The sequence below is a fragment of the Manacus vitellinus genome, unplaced genomic scaffold, assembly GCF_001715985.3.
Source record: "Manacus vitellinus isolate BGI_N305 unplaced genomic scaffold, ASM171598v3 scaffold_17_pilon, whole genome shotgun sequence".
Lineage (NCBI taxonomy): Eukaryota > Metazoa > Chordata > Aves > Passeriformes > Pipridae > Manacus > Manacus vitellinus.
This window is the reverse complement of record NW_021939256.1, coordinates 13,111,227-13,127,213: the sequence shown is the minus strand read 5'-3', so window position 1 is coordinate 13,127,213 and position 15,987 is coordinate 13,111,227. Positions and strand designations below refer to the sequence as shown.

At 37.5% G+C, this 15,987-nt stretch overlaps 1 protein-coding gene across 1 annotated transcript in view; it reads right to left on the bottom strand.

The window, feature by feature from the left end:
• The window catches only part of ADCY2 (adenylate cyclase 2), a 215,090-nt gene that overhangs the window by 183,960 nt on the left and 15,143 nt on the right, over positions 1–15,987 (bottom strand). The window contains exon 2 of the mRNA XM_029958905.1: positions 10,069–10,266. Within this exon, the coding sequence (XP_029814765.1) occupies positions 10,069–10,266 (198 nt within the window). The remainder of the gene's footprint in view (positions 1–10,068; positions 10,267–15,987) is intronic.

Here is a 15,987-nt window from a genome sequence, read left to right as displayed (position 1 = left end):
GTGTGGTCAAGCAGAATAAAACAGAACCCTAACTGAGCTCTCAAATATTTGAACTTGCAAGACTACCCCTGTCATAATGACACCTAAAAATTGTTATTTATGAAAATTCATCTGTATTGAATGAGGCAAAAACTATTCTTATGAAGACTACAGCTGGTTGTAAGACAAAAAATACAGTGTGATTACAAATATACTGAATTGAGGAAAGGCTGTCCTCATTAATAAGTGGGAGAAGAAACAACTGTCACAGTAAATGTGAGAAGGTGTTATAAACTTGGGAGGAAATGTATGAAAGGAAGAGCTGAAAACAGAATACAAAGGAATTGTGAAATAACCAAAACAAACAGAAAATAGTCAAAGGACATTCATACTACAAATGTGCAAACTGATAAATTACAGAAAGCATCTCATACTGGGTAATTACAACAAGTAAAAAATCTAGAAAGAACTAACGTTGAAAGAGACTGTGCACTGTACAAAATGCAGATTACTGTGCAATGCCACGTGAAGACACAAGACAGGGAGATTGTAGTTACTAAGTCATCTCTTCCCCTGCCACTATGATTCTTGGAAAACAAAGATATTTGCAGATCAGTAAAGTGTTACAGAAATCAGAACATTTAAGAAGAGATTCAGGTTTGCCAATTTAAGCAAAGATAATGCCCCCAAAAGTAAGATAAAGAATTTACATAAACATATAACTTATCTAAAATGGCATGTAGAAGAAGCAAATAAGAAAAGTGCAATCTAGAATTCAACATAATTAATATGTGGTCAAGTTCTAAACTGTTCAAAGTAGATGTTCCATAACAATACAGTCCAAGAACTTCAGATATTGACACTACCGATAAATATGTTATTTTACAGCAAGTTTATTTTAAGCTATAAAAACAATATGAAGCTTTGGAGTAGTAACAAAAATATACCTTTTCCCTAAATGGCACAACAGCAGATGCCACATTGCATGAAAACATTATTTATTTTTTGAAGCCTTGTTAATGCATTTATGTGGAGGGACAGAGGGTGGGGTTTTGGGGTTTTTTCCCCCGACAGACTGAAAAGGCTTCTTTTCCTGTGACACTGGTCCAGGAGGTCTAGTTTTTCTGCAAAACTGAAGCTGGGAGATGTTGTGTCCTTGTCCCTGATATGGATCTCCCAAATAGTTACTGGTTCCCTTTTGAAAGACTCCTCCTTTTGAAACCTGCCTTCTGAAAGTCCTCTTGCCCTTCCTGTTCTCAGCCCTCCTCCAAATTAGTCTCATGTATTACCTAAAGAAGAAGCAGAATCATAAAAGATAAATACCTCTGGGATTTTCCTTCATCAACACTGAAATGTTGTCTGAGAATTGACTATATCTTAGTCAGTTATATTTCTCCTTTGTGTTTTTCTAGACAGCCTATTGCTGAATTAAACCAATATAAACATCAAAGCTATGTCCCAATAAACAAGCACTATACACTGGTTTGTATAAAAAAAACTGTTACACAGAAAAATAAAACAAAGTCACTAAATGAACATAAATAACCTCTTGAAAGAACATCTATTTTCTATTTCTCAATGAATTTACAATTTATAATGTATAATTATTTATATAACTGACACTTTAATTATAGATTATTCCTAAAAATCTCAGCTTAACCACATGTGAAGTCATGCAATATCAGAATCCTATGACATAATTATATTTGTGCATTTAAGATACCTTTAAAAATTAATTTACATAGATTTTACAAATTATATTTTTCTATGAATATATGAAACTTACATCTTCTGCAACCCGTATTGAATGGGCCTTACTACACTTCACATGTATTTCTACCTCTTTATCTCTTACTTTTGTAAAAGGTAAACTTAGCACCTTGCTCAACAACAAATCAGCAGACCATACAGCTTTCTTTCAAATATTAGTTAATTTAAGGTAATGTTTCCTGATATCTGCATAACTCTGCAGATGTGCATCCTAGCAAGTGAAACTGAAAGGCATTGCACATCCAGAATATTACAAACCGCTGGCACATGGGGGAACATTGTTACCTTCCTCCTAGACTAAAAGAGAAGCCAACCTCTGACATTCCAAATACTAAGATTATTATTGTGCCTACAGCTTTATAAAAGCTACAGAAACAGGGAACACTCTCAAACAATAAAATTGAGGTCTTCTTATGCAGCTTGTAGGAAAAATTTTCACCATCTATTTCATTTTTCTTTGTGCAACAGCTCACCAGCTAAATTATTACTTCAGTAGAAACCTGCAAACTGAATCAGATTTGAGACAAAAGACAAAAAAATTACCAAACGTCAGAATCTATGATGATATGCCCTTTCATCACCTAATTCACAGAAATAAAAGCATACAATATTATGCCCAATGGCCTTGTAAAGGTACATGTTTTTCCATGGCAGGGAGGTGTACAAGGTCAAAGAGCTTAAACCAACAGACTAATACAGTGTCATGACAAAACCTTCCCTCCTGGAAGTCAGGTAAACTGTTACATTTCTGAGTGAAAAAGACTAAGTGAAACTTCCAATGAACGGTAAACTTGCATGGCTTCCCTAAATTAAACATGCTAGCAAGAAGTACTGGATAGTTTCTTTAATGGTTCTCTGCTAGCTCTATCACACAAGTAATTTTTAACTATATATGTATTATGAAATTATTAAATGCTTATTTCCTAATGTCAGATCAATTATTAAGCACATAAGAAGCCATATAAATGGTTTAAATTATTCATTTCCATTTGTCATTTGGTGTCTTGACTTCAGCAACATCAGAATAATACGATGATATATAAAATTAGCATTGCTTAATTTCAGGACTCTCAGAAACATTAACATTTTTATTGATAAATGTTACTTCCCATCAAAGGGAAGAATTTTGCCACATTCAGTGGCAATGTCTCACATTTTTATTGTAATTCAGTATGTACACTTCCCTTAGCAAAATTCATTCACATGACTTGCACTGCAAGTATCATACCACATGCAAACTATGCAATATCTTGATGAAAACTACAATCAGTTCAGCCTTTGTACTTAAGCATCCCCTCCAAGATGAAAAAATCACTACAGGAAATGGCGTCAAGAAAAACAAACTAGCAGGAAAAAAAAAAGGGTTTCATAGGGTTCTTCCAATAATATCCAAGACACATCCAGTCTCTTCTACTCTATATTACATCAAACTTCTCTCATAAATGTTATAAAGAATGCCTAAAGAAAGAAACAGACCAAGATTAGCATTCTCAGATCTTTTAAATTTTGAGACTATTTCTCCAGAACAACACTGGAAGGATAAAAGATATTTAAATAGCAAAAAGCTGCACACTTTTATAAAAATGCATCTCTTCAGCTTTTAGATGAACTTCAGGCACAGGTCAAAGTAAATTGTAATTTAAAACAGCTCAATAGTTCCCAAATGTTCAGTAGTGCAAAGGATGCTCCTGAACCACTAAAGTCCATGTCCTTGTTATTGAACACACTGAATGACTCTCAGCTAAGGGCAGCATTCCACTGTGAAATCAATTCATTATCTTAATCCTTATTATTCTGAGGATATTAGCCACTCCACAAACTCAGTGCCCTGATGGCTATGGGATTTATTCCAATTTTCAGTATAATTTTCATTAATGGCCAGCTGATTTTTATTTGGAGGGGTGGAGGGTGGGGTGTATGTGTGTACGTGTCACTAATTCTTTATCTTCTGTAGCTTCTCCTCAAATCGGCTGCCTGCAACCATGGACTATCTGTAGATGGCAGTCACACCACTCTCAACATTCTTCTCCTCTGAAGATCTATACCCAAGACAAGCTTTTCTCATCTCCTTTCACAAAACCCTCCTTTATCCTGGTGATCTTGCTTGATGATCTCTCTATTTATTCCAGTTTCAGTTTAACTTTTTGAATAAAGGTAATTAGAAATGTAGATAATCATCAAGGTAAGGATTCATCTTTAGCTGGATACTTTGCCATCATAACTGAGTCTTTTCTGGATGCATGTCCTAATGATCCAGTGATCAGCTAATGCTTCCTCTCTTCATTGTGCTTGTCCTTACTCATTTTTTACTGATGAACTCAGACTATAGCTGAAACTTTTTCTGTTATTCCCCAAATGCAGATACCTCACATTTCCTGTTATTAAATTTCATCTTGCTGGTATTACTGCAGTTCTCAAGGTCAAGCTTTTCTTCCCCATAACATTGTGATATTTCTCTGTATTAGAAATCCTTGAACTGGGTCATCGACAAATTTCATTATATCAGTGACATTCTGTCACCCCATCACTAGTAAAAAGCACTAATAAAGGCAAACGTTCTCCAGAGAGCTCCCTGAGAAATCCAGCCAGCAATCTTCCTCCCGCCTGACACCCTCTGAAGTCACACTATCTGCCATCTCCCCTCACCTACATGTACAGTTACTTTAACAATGGTCATCTCCTCTACCAGTGCTTCTAGTCTTCTGTTTGGTACTAAAAAAGAATTTTATCTTTTTTCAAAAATACATTCCCTATTTATAACAGTAATCAGTTCTCTTTCCACGAACCATCCCAATGCACTGCCACGCCATAGCAAAGTTTAAGAATGGCACATTAGTTGTGCCAACGGGGATTCCAAGGCTCCACACACTATTTTATTAAATTAATCTACTATATTACTGATTTTAAGAACTCGTAGGCCTCTAATAGTTCATCTTTTCCCTGTCCTCTATACAGATATAGCCACACCAGACATGATAAACACACTTAAATGCCTTGCTACTAAGCCTGTGACTTCATATATCTCTAAAAAAGGCATTAAGATAAAAATCATCTGTTCTTCTCCTTCCTTGAATATAACTGAAAATATGGCATATAGTTGTGGATTGTGGGTTTCTTCTTTTTCTGTCACTCATAATCCTAAAGCACAGTATCACTGCTCGGCAGTATCTTCCCTTTTCATATCACCTTCCTGGTTTTCTTCATGTCCTTTTTCAGGTGACTACTCACCTACAAGGTACTGAACCATGTTCCTACAAGATTTGGTTCCTTGTTCAGGATACTCATTCCTGAGAGTCTGATTAATCTTGAACTTAAAAAAATGTCAAGTATTCTCCAAACTCCAGGTCATGAACCAGTGGTATAGCATTAACTCATCCTCACTCTACTGTGCTGCAGGCACTTCGATGATACCTGCCTTGAATTCCTCAAACATCTAATTTTTTATTTTTTTCTTTTTGCAGTGCTTAACCACAAAACATGTTATTAGTAATTTATGGCAGGACTGACTTTAGATAGGGCAGGTCCCAAGCAAGATGTGGAAACCAGACCCAAAGTAATTCCTTAAAAAGACAATTCTTCTCTTTCTGCAAACCCATCAGCTCATCCCATGGTCTAATATAGGAGCTAATTACCATAACCATAGAAACTGTGCAGGCCCCCCTCACTCCGCAGCACACAACAGACTGATAACCTCAGGTGCTACAACAGTATCAAAAAAATCAACATTATAAACACTAGGGCATAAAACTTTGCCCACACTTTGTAAACGAGGACTGCCCCGAGGCCTGAACTGAACCGTTCCATATCAACACATTAAAACAAAACAAAAAAGTGCTTTAAATTCAGCTTAAAAAGTAGAATTTAAGCTAAAATAATCAAGCATATATTCTAAACACATCACTCTGGATAGTTTTTTTTTTAAACCATAAGTGTCAAATTCCGCTTGAAGTAATTTTCTGTGCTGTAACTGAATATAGAGAAGGAGGAACACATCTGGTGCCTGTGCTGTGCAAACATATTTATAATTAAATAGAATTGAACACCAAAATCCTGCAATGATAGAATTCATTAGACTAGTATAATGCTGTATAATTACTCTTTTTTTATATCCTCTACTGCATGCTTTAAGAGCTCTTTTTACCCATTGATATCAATGTGCTATGACATACTTACATACATCCTGTATAAAAGGCTGAGGAAGTATTAGACATGTCAGAGGGTGACATGGAAAGGCGACTGTTGTACAGTAACTACACTGTCAGCGGAACAAGAAGAAACTAATTTCAATTCATTCCCTGGTATGAAACTCTACAGATAGAGACTGGATTTACATTTTGAAAGGAAAGGTACTTCATTCTATAGTAGGGAAGAGTCTTAACATGATAAAATCAATGCATCACCTTTTTCGACCAGAACTCCTTACTCAGCTTGCCTGCCATGCATTACTGGCCCTCCACCGACACACCATCCAGAGATTTCCACATGGACCTTGCTAAGTTAGCATCGCCCTCGGGTCTTTCCTCACTGAAACCATGTCCACACATTACTGCTCACACCTTAAGACTTGAAAAAAGTTGCCAGCAGGGAATCACTCCCTCTGAGCCTCAGCATGACCCCCTTTGCTCTACTTCTTTCCTACTCACCCAGGTGTCTCGCGATTCCTAGCAGGCAGCCCAGTTTCCCTTCTGGGCTCTAGCACGGTGAAGCGTGTGAAGGTCCTAACAAGGCATCCGAGTTCCCTGGGGCACCAGGGAAAACCAGGGGCTACACTGTCAAGTATGGCAGTGACAGAAACTTGGGCTGACACCAGTAAGAGAGGGTTGCCACACTTCTTTAAAAAAATTTGCAGGTACCAAAGACATCTGTCATCACTGTTCCAATCATGTAAAGCCACCCACTGCCTCCCTAATGCACACTCCATCTCCCTCTCAGTGTACTCGCTGTGTTTTGTTGTCAATACAGAGGAGTAAGGGAGCTTAGACTAACTTAAGAGGTAAGTTAGTAAGGTTGATAGTGCAAATATCCTGGCTGCTGTCATGAACGGGTTAGTGATGATGCCCAAGCAGTCCAGTGATAATAACAGCCTTTGGATCAGGTTCAGCAGGCAACCACGGAGCTAGTATGGGGTTTGCTGACCAGACTAAGGGACAAAGTAACTGTCCACAGCTGCACTGTCTTCCCCCTTCAAACACTGGCCAGATACCTACCCGGTAACAGCTTTCTCTCCAAAGCTGTAGCTGCAGCCAAAGAAGAGTCAAGGAAATGGAGACTGATACAACGGTCTGCAGGGACAGCAAAAAGATAGCTGAAACCAATTATGATTTGCACTTATTTCACATCAGCCTACAAGTTTCTAATAAAAAAAACCCAACAGTGGCCCTGATCAGCCAATTCATTTCCAGCCCTCTACTCATCGTGAAAGTTATTCGAGCTATGTGCCTGCAGGCTCTGGAGGAACTGCTCTGCATTAAATATATATTGAGTTCTTAACCAGAATAGTCTCCCTCAAGTGGTATTTTTATTGTAAACAAAAGCTGCAAAAGTTCACACCTAAGGTTCCTTAAGACAACAGAGAAAAACTATATTTAGCAGTCGCAAACAGTTGAGAGACACATGAAAATCATTAAGCCAAAATTTAAAAGATGCAGGGTTCTCACTCAGAGAGAAGGCTTGTGCACAAATGACAAAATAACAAGCTTTTTTCTATCAACTGTGGTATGCAAAAAATCTATCTTTCAAAAGTTACCAGTACAATTAAGAAATGCCATATTCTTAACAAGCTTAAGCTTCAGAGGACATGAAAGTTACGATGAAAAGAGTATTTTTAAACTCTGCTGGACTAAAACAAAAGTTAGGCTGTAATTTGAAGAAAATTAAAATAAATCACTTGTTTAGAAAGTAACTGTGCATGAACTAGCTCTTTCTTTTATTGTCATAATTTCCTAATTAGTTATGTTGACAGAGACATATTTGACTGAATTAATTTAAATTTTACATCACATCTCCTTTCTTTCATAAAAAGCATAAAGGAACAGCAAAACCACCCTAATATGCCAAGCAAAATGGTTTAAAGATTCGCAAAACTTCAACTAAGCAGTTGTCAGTGATCACTGAGGAAGGATTTTTCAAATTTGCTTTCATGTAGGATTATAAGAGAGAACACCGATTATTGACCTGCACATTCTTGATGCAGAGCAAACAAAACACCAGCACCACAAGCACACATGGCAGTATTTTATTGCTCACAGCTCTTTTTCAGATGTTCGAAAACATCTAACCTGCAATTAGTCTATTGTGTAAGGTGTCAAATTCGCAGAAAGACTCCCATATTTTCACAGTTTACTCTTAACTGACACTAGGCAAAAGTATGCCTACAAAAGCAATCCACAAAAGCGCACTCCTATTCAAAGGAGAAAAATGTGGTTTTGGGGAAGCGAAGGGTCCCACTGCAGGGAGCCACAGGACCTCGGACTCCCAGCAGGGGCCAGGGGCCGCTCTGGCACAGCCCCTCTCCCGCCAGATGCCAAAGACATCTGCCGCTGGGTCCAGGCGTTCTGGAAAATCCCTGCCCACTCTCAGCTGGAGCCTGCACAGCACTGGGAAAGGCTGCTGCCCGGAGCCGGTTGCTGCTGGCAGAGCAAGAGATGCGGCTCCCTCCCAAATATCCTTTTCTCCAAACAACACTTGCACGCAAAGCAAGGAGTAGACTGAAACATCAGAGAAGTTGTGTCCTGGCAACCTGCAGCAAGACAATGCCTTTCCCCAGAGCTCTACAGTCCTTCCTGCCTCACATAGCCAGCCACGTCCCAGGGATGCTGTGGGAATGCCTACATTTTTCCTAAGAGGAAAGCAAAGCAGGACAAACCATCTTCACAGGCTAAACACAACCTCAGGACCGAGACATCAGTATCTCTCTTAGATCTCTTTTAGGCCAAATGCTTTTGAAAATCATTATTCTATCTTTCAAATACCAAAATTAAACTCACTACAATTTGTAATGAACAAATAATACAGTTAATTAAATATTTGCATCTAAGCTTGAAAGTCTGAAATATCCTGAAATGACTTCCCACAACTGGCAATGAAAATAAATCAGAAAAGTAAGACCATATGAATTATCTAGAGCTGATATCATAAAGATATAAGAACTCCCATGGTGAAATCTGTATATAGAGAAAAGTATTTCATGTTCTGATTTGCTTTTTATTACATGCAAGTGTGGCCTGATTTGGCAGTTTCAAATACTGAAAAGAAAAGGAAAGGGAAAAAAAAAAACTGGAAGGAGGTTTCTTACATGATTAATCCCAGAACCTTCCAAGAAAATGAAAATATAAAGTCAAACACAAAGGTAAGGGCTCCAGAAGTATTGCCAACATACACCAGTAATTTAAATAATTTGAATTAAAGAGTTTAAAGGAACTATCCGCATACTTAAAGTTCAGTATTTGCATAAGTCTTTGCAAGATCTGAATAACAAGTGAGACAATTTGCTTCAAGTGTATCTCAAAGACCTAGAAGGCATTCTGGATAGAGCAATACCATTTAAAGGTTATACTAAATTCATGGAACTAGCAGGAAATTTTCAGAAGACATATTTATATGTTTGAAATATTTTTTTTTGCCATCCTTTGAAGAGTTTTAAAATTATTTTATAAGGAGTATTCCCACATAGAGCTGTTTGGGGAAAAGAAAACAATACAGAGGAACACAGAAGAATCAATCATGCTCAGCATTGGATATTGTACATCATTTATTGATGTTTCAAAAGTGCTGCCATTAGGCTGCAATTATATTTTGCTTTGTCTCCATTACAAAATTTAAAAAATGTGGAGGGTACTTCACTGCTTCTCTACTCACTCATTTCCCTAGACAAGTAAGGAAACACCCAGTCCTTTTTCTCACACATTGCTAGAGAACATCTTGAAAACCACAGAAAGCCTACACTGAGAGCTCAAACGTTTTAAACTGAAGAAGATAGCATCAGCAGTGCTGAACAAAGCTAGCATTTCTGCCATATTAATTGGTCACTAGAATCAAATATTCACTATACAAAGAAGTTGGTGATTGGATTCACATATTCATTACACAGAGAAGCTTAAAAATATGAAAATAAAATTCTCCAAATATTTCCTAATATATCCTAAGTATGCACATCTCTGGTATTTATAAAACAGACGCAGGGAGTCTCAGCATGCAACCACTTAGTCACAAAGCCATTTTATGAAATGTCCCACAAAAATGAATGTGAATGCTTTTGTATAGAATGGTTCTTGGAAATTTACCCAACGGAAGTAAAATCAGTAATAATGACAGTCTTACCTGGTCCCAGGGACAGATGATTCCTCCAAAACACATAAAGAGATATCCCATGGCAACAAGACACACCCAGACCACCAGAGAAAATACACGAAGCAGCTTCTTAAATACAGGTTCTACGCAGACAAGGATAAATATAGCAAAAAAAATTGCTAGGGCAGTTGGAACAGTTATTAAAAACGCCACATGGTCTTCAACTTCCTGGAAAGAGAGGAAAATGAAAAGGAAGTTAAAAACTAATGTGTTTAAAGGTCAGACAGCAATAACATAGTCTAAATTTATGATACACGGAGATCCCAGAAAGACATGATTGGATATCAAAAGTGAGTTCAATCAAAACAGAATTTCTTTCTCGGTAAGAAGCTGCCTGTAACTACTACTGTAACTATTAACCACAATACTGCATGCTACTTCTTTTACTAATTTGAGCCGCAGAGGGTTGTGAGAAGGCTGCAGAACATCAGGGAGGCCGAGTTAGCTAGCTAGTTCCAAGCACATCTGCAGTGGACCCGCAGCCCGTGGCCAACTAGCCAACAACAGCACCACTGGTGCACACACACAGAAGGGAGAGGGGCAGATGATGCAGAACAATGGAAGCCTGCAACAGCACGGACCCAAAGGAGGAAGAAATTTTCCCTGAAGCCTGGAATGCCCTTGCAGAACCTCTTCAGTGCTCTGCAGACCGAAGATGAAAGACTCGTCACATCAGGAGATAAGCAAGGTAGCCCCATCTGCTCCCTGTGTAAAAATGAACACAACTAAAAAAACATGATGGGTGATAGCAGTAGGTGACTTTCTTCTGAGAGGTACGCAGGCATCCATGCGCCGACCTGACGCACTCTAGAGAGTCATGAGGCTAACTGGGGACTTTTATCAGGGATGTCACCAAGAGACTACCAAGCCTCATAGAGTCCACTATTAACCATGGCTGTTGTTTCACCAGTGGCCAACAGTGATACAGCCAGGAGCAATCTGAGGATAACAAGAAGGATTACAGAGAGTGGTGGCACTGGAGTGCAGGTAGTTTATTCACCAATCCTCACCAAACTAAAGTTGCCAGAGGAAGGGAACCTCAATCCATTCCACTCCACATTTTGCTTCTGCTTAAAGTATTTGTCTGGTAGGACAGACTCTAGATTACATATATACATTTTTTCCTAGCAACTGCTTATTTGGAAATGTAGCGACGACACCCAGAGCAAGGACTAGAATATAACTTGAAGTAAGATTCAGAATAATAAATATTTAAATTTATTTACAGAACTTGGAAATTAAAACACTAACATCTTAAAATTATCTAATTATGGACGTATTAAAAAGGAATAAATATTTGATTTTATATTCCTGTATGCGTTCAGAAGTATGCCTGGTTGAAGAACAACAGCACTATATCAAAAGTCTGGTCATAGGATCTTTAGTCATTCCCCAGCTGTTATGAATTCTAACAGCCTCATTTGCAGCAACAAGGATTCCAAAATCAAGCACCAAATCCTACTGCTGCAACAGTATGAAATCCTCCACTAACCACACACTTCATGCAGACAAGCCTTGGATTCTTTTTTCATATTGGTCAAATTTTCAGAAGAATCTGAAAGTACTTATTTGATGATCTGTAAGACATCTAAGCACAAAGAAACAACATTTCTTTTTCCCTAATTCTCAGTTGCTTTCTTAGTGCCCTGATAAATCTTGTTTATTGATGAGTTTTTAACTTAAATATTTCACATTTTACTTAAAAGCATTTTAATGTAGCTTTTTTCCCTTTCTTATGTGTCTAAGACTTGCTCCAACTAGATCAAAACTAAAAATTTACAAAGAAATTTGTAAATTTACAGAAATTTACAAATGCTGTCAGTATTTTTTTCTTGGGATTTTTTTCCCTCTTATCTATTAAGTTTTACGACTCAATATCAAGAGACATTGTAAGAATCTGTCCCCCTCCTCTCTTCCAATTTCTTTGTTTTCCTTGTGGCTCTGCCTACGTGTGTACTGCACACTGTGACACACATCTGCTGCACCAGGCCAGCTCCAGCCCAGGAGCAGCCACTGCCCTGACAGGTTCAAAACAAGGGAAACACCACAGGGAAAACCCACATCTGCAGTCTGTAGATGATCTTTCATATACACTACTCTGTCTGACAAAAGTCAGCTCATCTTTCAACTTGAACTCACGAAGTCACACATTCAGGCAGTTATTACTGCAACACTGATGATCAAGATATAAGCAAAAAGAGAGCTGAGAAACTGAAAGTTATAGTGCTAACTCTGAAATGCAAACACTAAGCTTCCATATATTAAATATGCACATGAAGGCTTTTAAGCATTTGGGTAGTTGTACTGAAAACAAAATTATGGTCTTAAAATTAGGCATAGAGATAAGTGTTCATAAAAGTATAGAGCTGCATGGAGTAAGATACATGCAATCTTGCATAGTAAGAGAAAAAATACAAAGTCTATCTAGTAGTAGTAAGAACTACTGATTTATGTATCTGAATTTTGTGATTTTTGATCATTTTCATCTCTGAAATTTGTTTCAGTTAATTTTCACAGAATATTCTGAGTTGGAAGGGAACCACAAGGATCAACAAGTCCAACTCTTAACTAAATAGCCCATAGGGGGATTGAACCCACAAACTTGGTGTTATTATAGAATCAAGGAATCATAGAACCACAGAATATTCTGAGTTGGAAGGGACTCACAGGGATCACCAAATAGCACCATGCTCTAATCAACTGAGCTAATCTTAGGGTCAATTGATTTAGTAATGTCGCAAACAATGTCAGCCCAGACGACAGCAAAAGCTTTTAACTTTGAGTTTTGACTTCTGCACTTCCAGGTGGGATGGCAAAACTTGTTGCAAGAGAAATGAAACCCCTCACAGGCAACAGGACAACATTAACTTCCTTGTACCCTCTGTCACACAGCCAGGTCACAGCACTGAAGGAAAACCGCAAGCTCCTGGAGGAAGCCAAGACTGTGGAAAACCACATATTTAAAAGATGGCAAAATCATTTCAGTGATAACAATCATGCTATAAATATACTAGCGAGAATATCCAGATGCACAGTTAAAACTACTGTACTTTCTGGGAGGATCTGGCTTCACAACAAATCAACAATATTTAGATGTCAGTTTAGAGCACATGTATGCTCATGCAGCTACATATTCTTATATGTATTCTATAATTAGATCAACCCATCAAAATGTTTCTTCCAAATTAACAACTAATCAATTTCCTTGCATACACTGATCTCAACACTTACCTTGAGCCATTTGGATCACTAAATCTAAAATTTTACTTCTACTTTCTCCCCTTCTCAGGTTGCCTACTACACAATTTTACATTTTATTTTGATTTAAACATATGGAGGTAAAAAAAAAAAATAAAATTGACCACAATGTATCAGCTCCTCAGCACATGTAAGTGAACGCCACCTCATTGACTGCCATGGGACATCACCTCTCTGGGTCGACATCGAACAACCTGCTTCTGCGGTCACTGGCTGCTTGCATCGCATCACCCACTGCACAAATTCTGAAGTAAAACTGAAATTTAAAGACCAAATAGTATACACATCAGGTAATTTATAAAATATACGAGAAATTAAAACTTATTACAATTTGAATTCTTTACAGAAAGCCTGAATGTGTACAGGGGGATTTTTCACAATCCTGCCTGTAAATTACATGCTAATGTCAGGCCAACAAAAGCAGGTCCTGTAAGGAAGAGGTTTATTTTGGAAACTGCTTTTAACAATATTTTCCTATTACTTCACAGGAACTAAATCTTTATAGAATTGTAACTTTAAGAGCAGGACATTTAGAAGTTGCAGCTTCCTGATCAATATTTGCTATCACCAGTGAGTTTAGCAGATTAAAAGCTCATACGCAAAAACAAACCCTGAAGGCTAACTGTTCTGTTACTTTAACCATTTCCCAAAGATGTGGGAGGAAGAATGAAAAAAAATCAAACCCAAACACTTTTTTTTTTTTGCTAGTTTCTGAAATTAAAATACACCAGAGGTAATGGAATTAAAATATCAGCATGACACTTGTGAACATAATGGCTAAGCCTGCAATAACATGGATCTTACCTGACAGCTCTGTCTTCCTGAGTGTTTTCTATCTTGCTGTCTTTTAATTACTGAAGAAATTAAAAAGTCTACTGTTAGAAATTTTTCCAACCCCCACACATTCTTCCAAAGTGTGATAATCTTGTTATCACCACTAAAATCTGAAGAGTCACTTTCACTCATCTTTCTAAAACCCACAACATTTTCTCATTCTACATCCTGTTCTTTTCCAGATAGTCACGCCCTCAGTTTCAATTTTAAACAGCAAAGCTGCTGTAGAGCACTTCACTGTTACATATGTAAACATAGTCAGATGAAGAAATCTATAAAAATGAACAAATAAGAAGTTAAAAGACCAGTTTTAGCATAAAAATCTTTTAACATGGTCCCTTATTCTTTTGATACTTTTTCCTTATTCTTTTCATCTAGTGGAATTAAACAGCAGACTATACACAGAAAACTCCTGCTGGGATCTAAAATATCACACGCTTTGAATTAACTCAAACCATTTAATACACTAAATTCCTACTAAAATCACTTTTTGCTGAGATCAAGGAAACACTTTCCAAATGTAAATATAAAAACAAGGGAGTAATGTTCTTCAGACATTGAGTTAATATTTTATTTCATACATCTATTCAATTCTCAATTTCAATATTCACTATCTTCAATTTCAATATCTTCAATATTTTTAAAAATGTTGAGTGCTAAAGAAAAGTTACAGGGCTCAAGGGTTACTAGCTTACTGGCCTCTCAATCAAAATACGTCTTCCTTTAACCAGGAAAGAATGTGTCAAGTTACAGACTGAAAGACTCTGTCGAGTTACTTTTGTAGCAAAAATTGCTCATTTTTCCTGTAAGGCCTTTTCCAGAAGTTGAGACAAAGATTTTCAGAAGAGAAAATCACTCTTGTCTTTTTAAAACTGGACAGCATTTAAATTCTCCAACACCTCAAGAACTAGTTCCCTACAAAAGCTGCAAAAGTCTTCTGGCTAACTGCTGACTGCAGTGTGTGCCATTTGCTAGACAGCTGGAAAAATCTCCATTTTACTAGGAGGTGCCACACCCTGCTCCTAGCCAAGTAGCTGTACAGTTTCATCTAGGACTTCATCATTTAGGACAACAACTGAAAAGTTTTGGCTAGTAATCTCAGATTTCTTTTCCATCAATTCCATCAGTATTAGTCCATCTTCACTTCAGAAATGATTCAGTGTCTTTAAGGCCAGATGCTATTTCCAGGTCCACATTGTATTTTCTGGATCCACAACTTAGAAAAACTCCTCTGCCTTTTATGCTCACCATTTATCTTTCAGAATATAAAACTTTGCTTGTTTTTCTTGCTTAGGTGCCTGGTTAGAAGCTTTCTCGTGTTCCTTCTATATTTATTTTTTATTTTTAAATCTTTCATTGAGTCCTGTGCATCATGTTCAAGGACACTAGCAGAAAATTAACTGAACCGTATCTTTTAATCAAAGTGTCCTGAAGTTTGTGTCAATGAAGCTTTTGATTTTCACTAAGGCCCTCTGTAACTGCATGCCTGATTTTTTTTCCCCTCTGATTCAGCATTCCCTATCTGGCTTTGTAGATCGATGATAACAGCATCAGGTTCAAATCCAGTTGTTTCATGATGTCTGCTGTCTTGAGAAATTCGGTTCTGTCTATTAATGAGTCTGATGTGCAGTCTACACTTGTTAGCAGTGATGTCTGACTCCTCACTAAATGCAATCAATCCAGCCATTTGCACATCACACAGATCAGGTAATTCTAACTGCTAAGCTGCTGTGGGATGTCACCTGTAACCACAAGAAACAGTTCTGCATTCACGGCCATATCCTACACCATTTCATA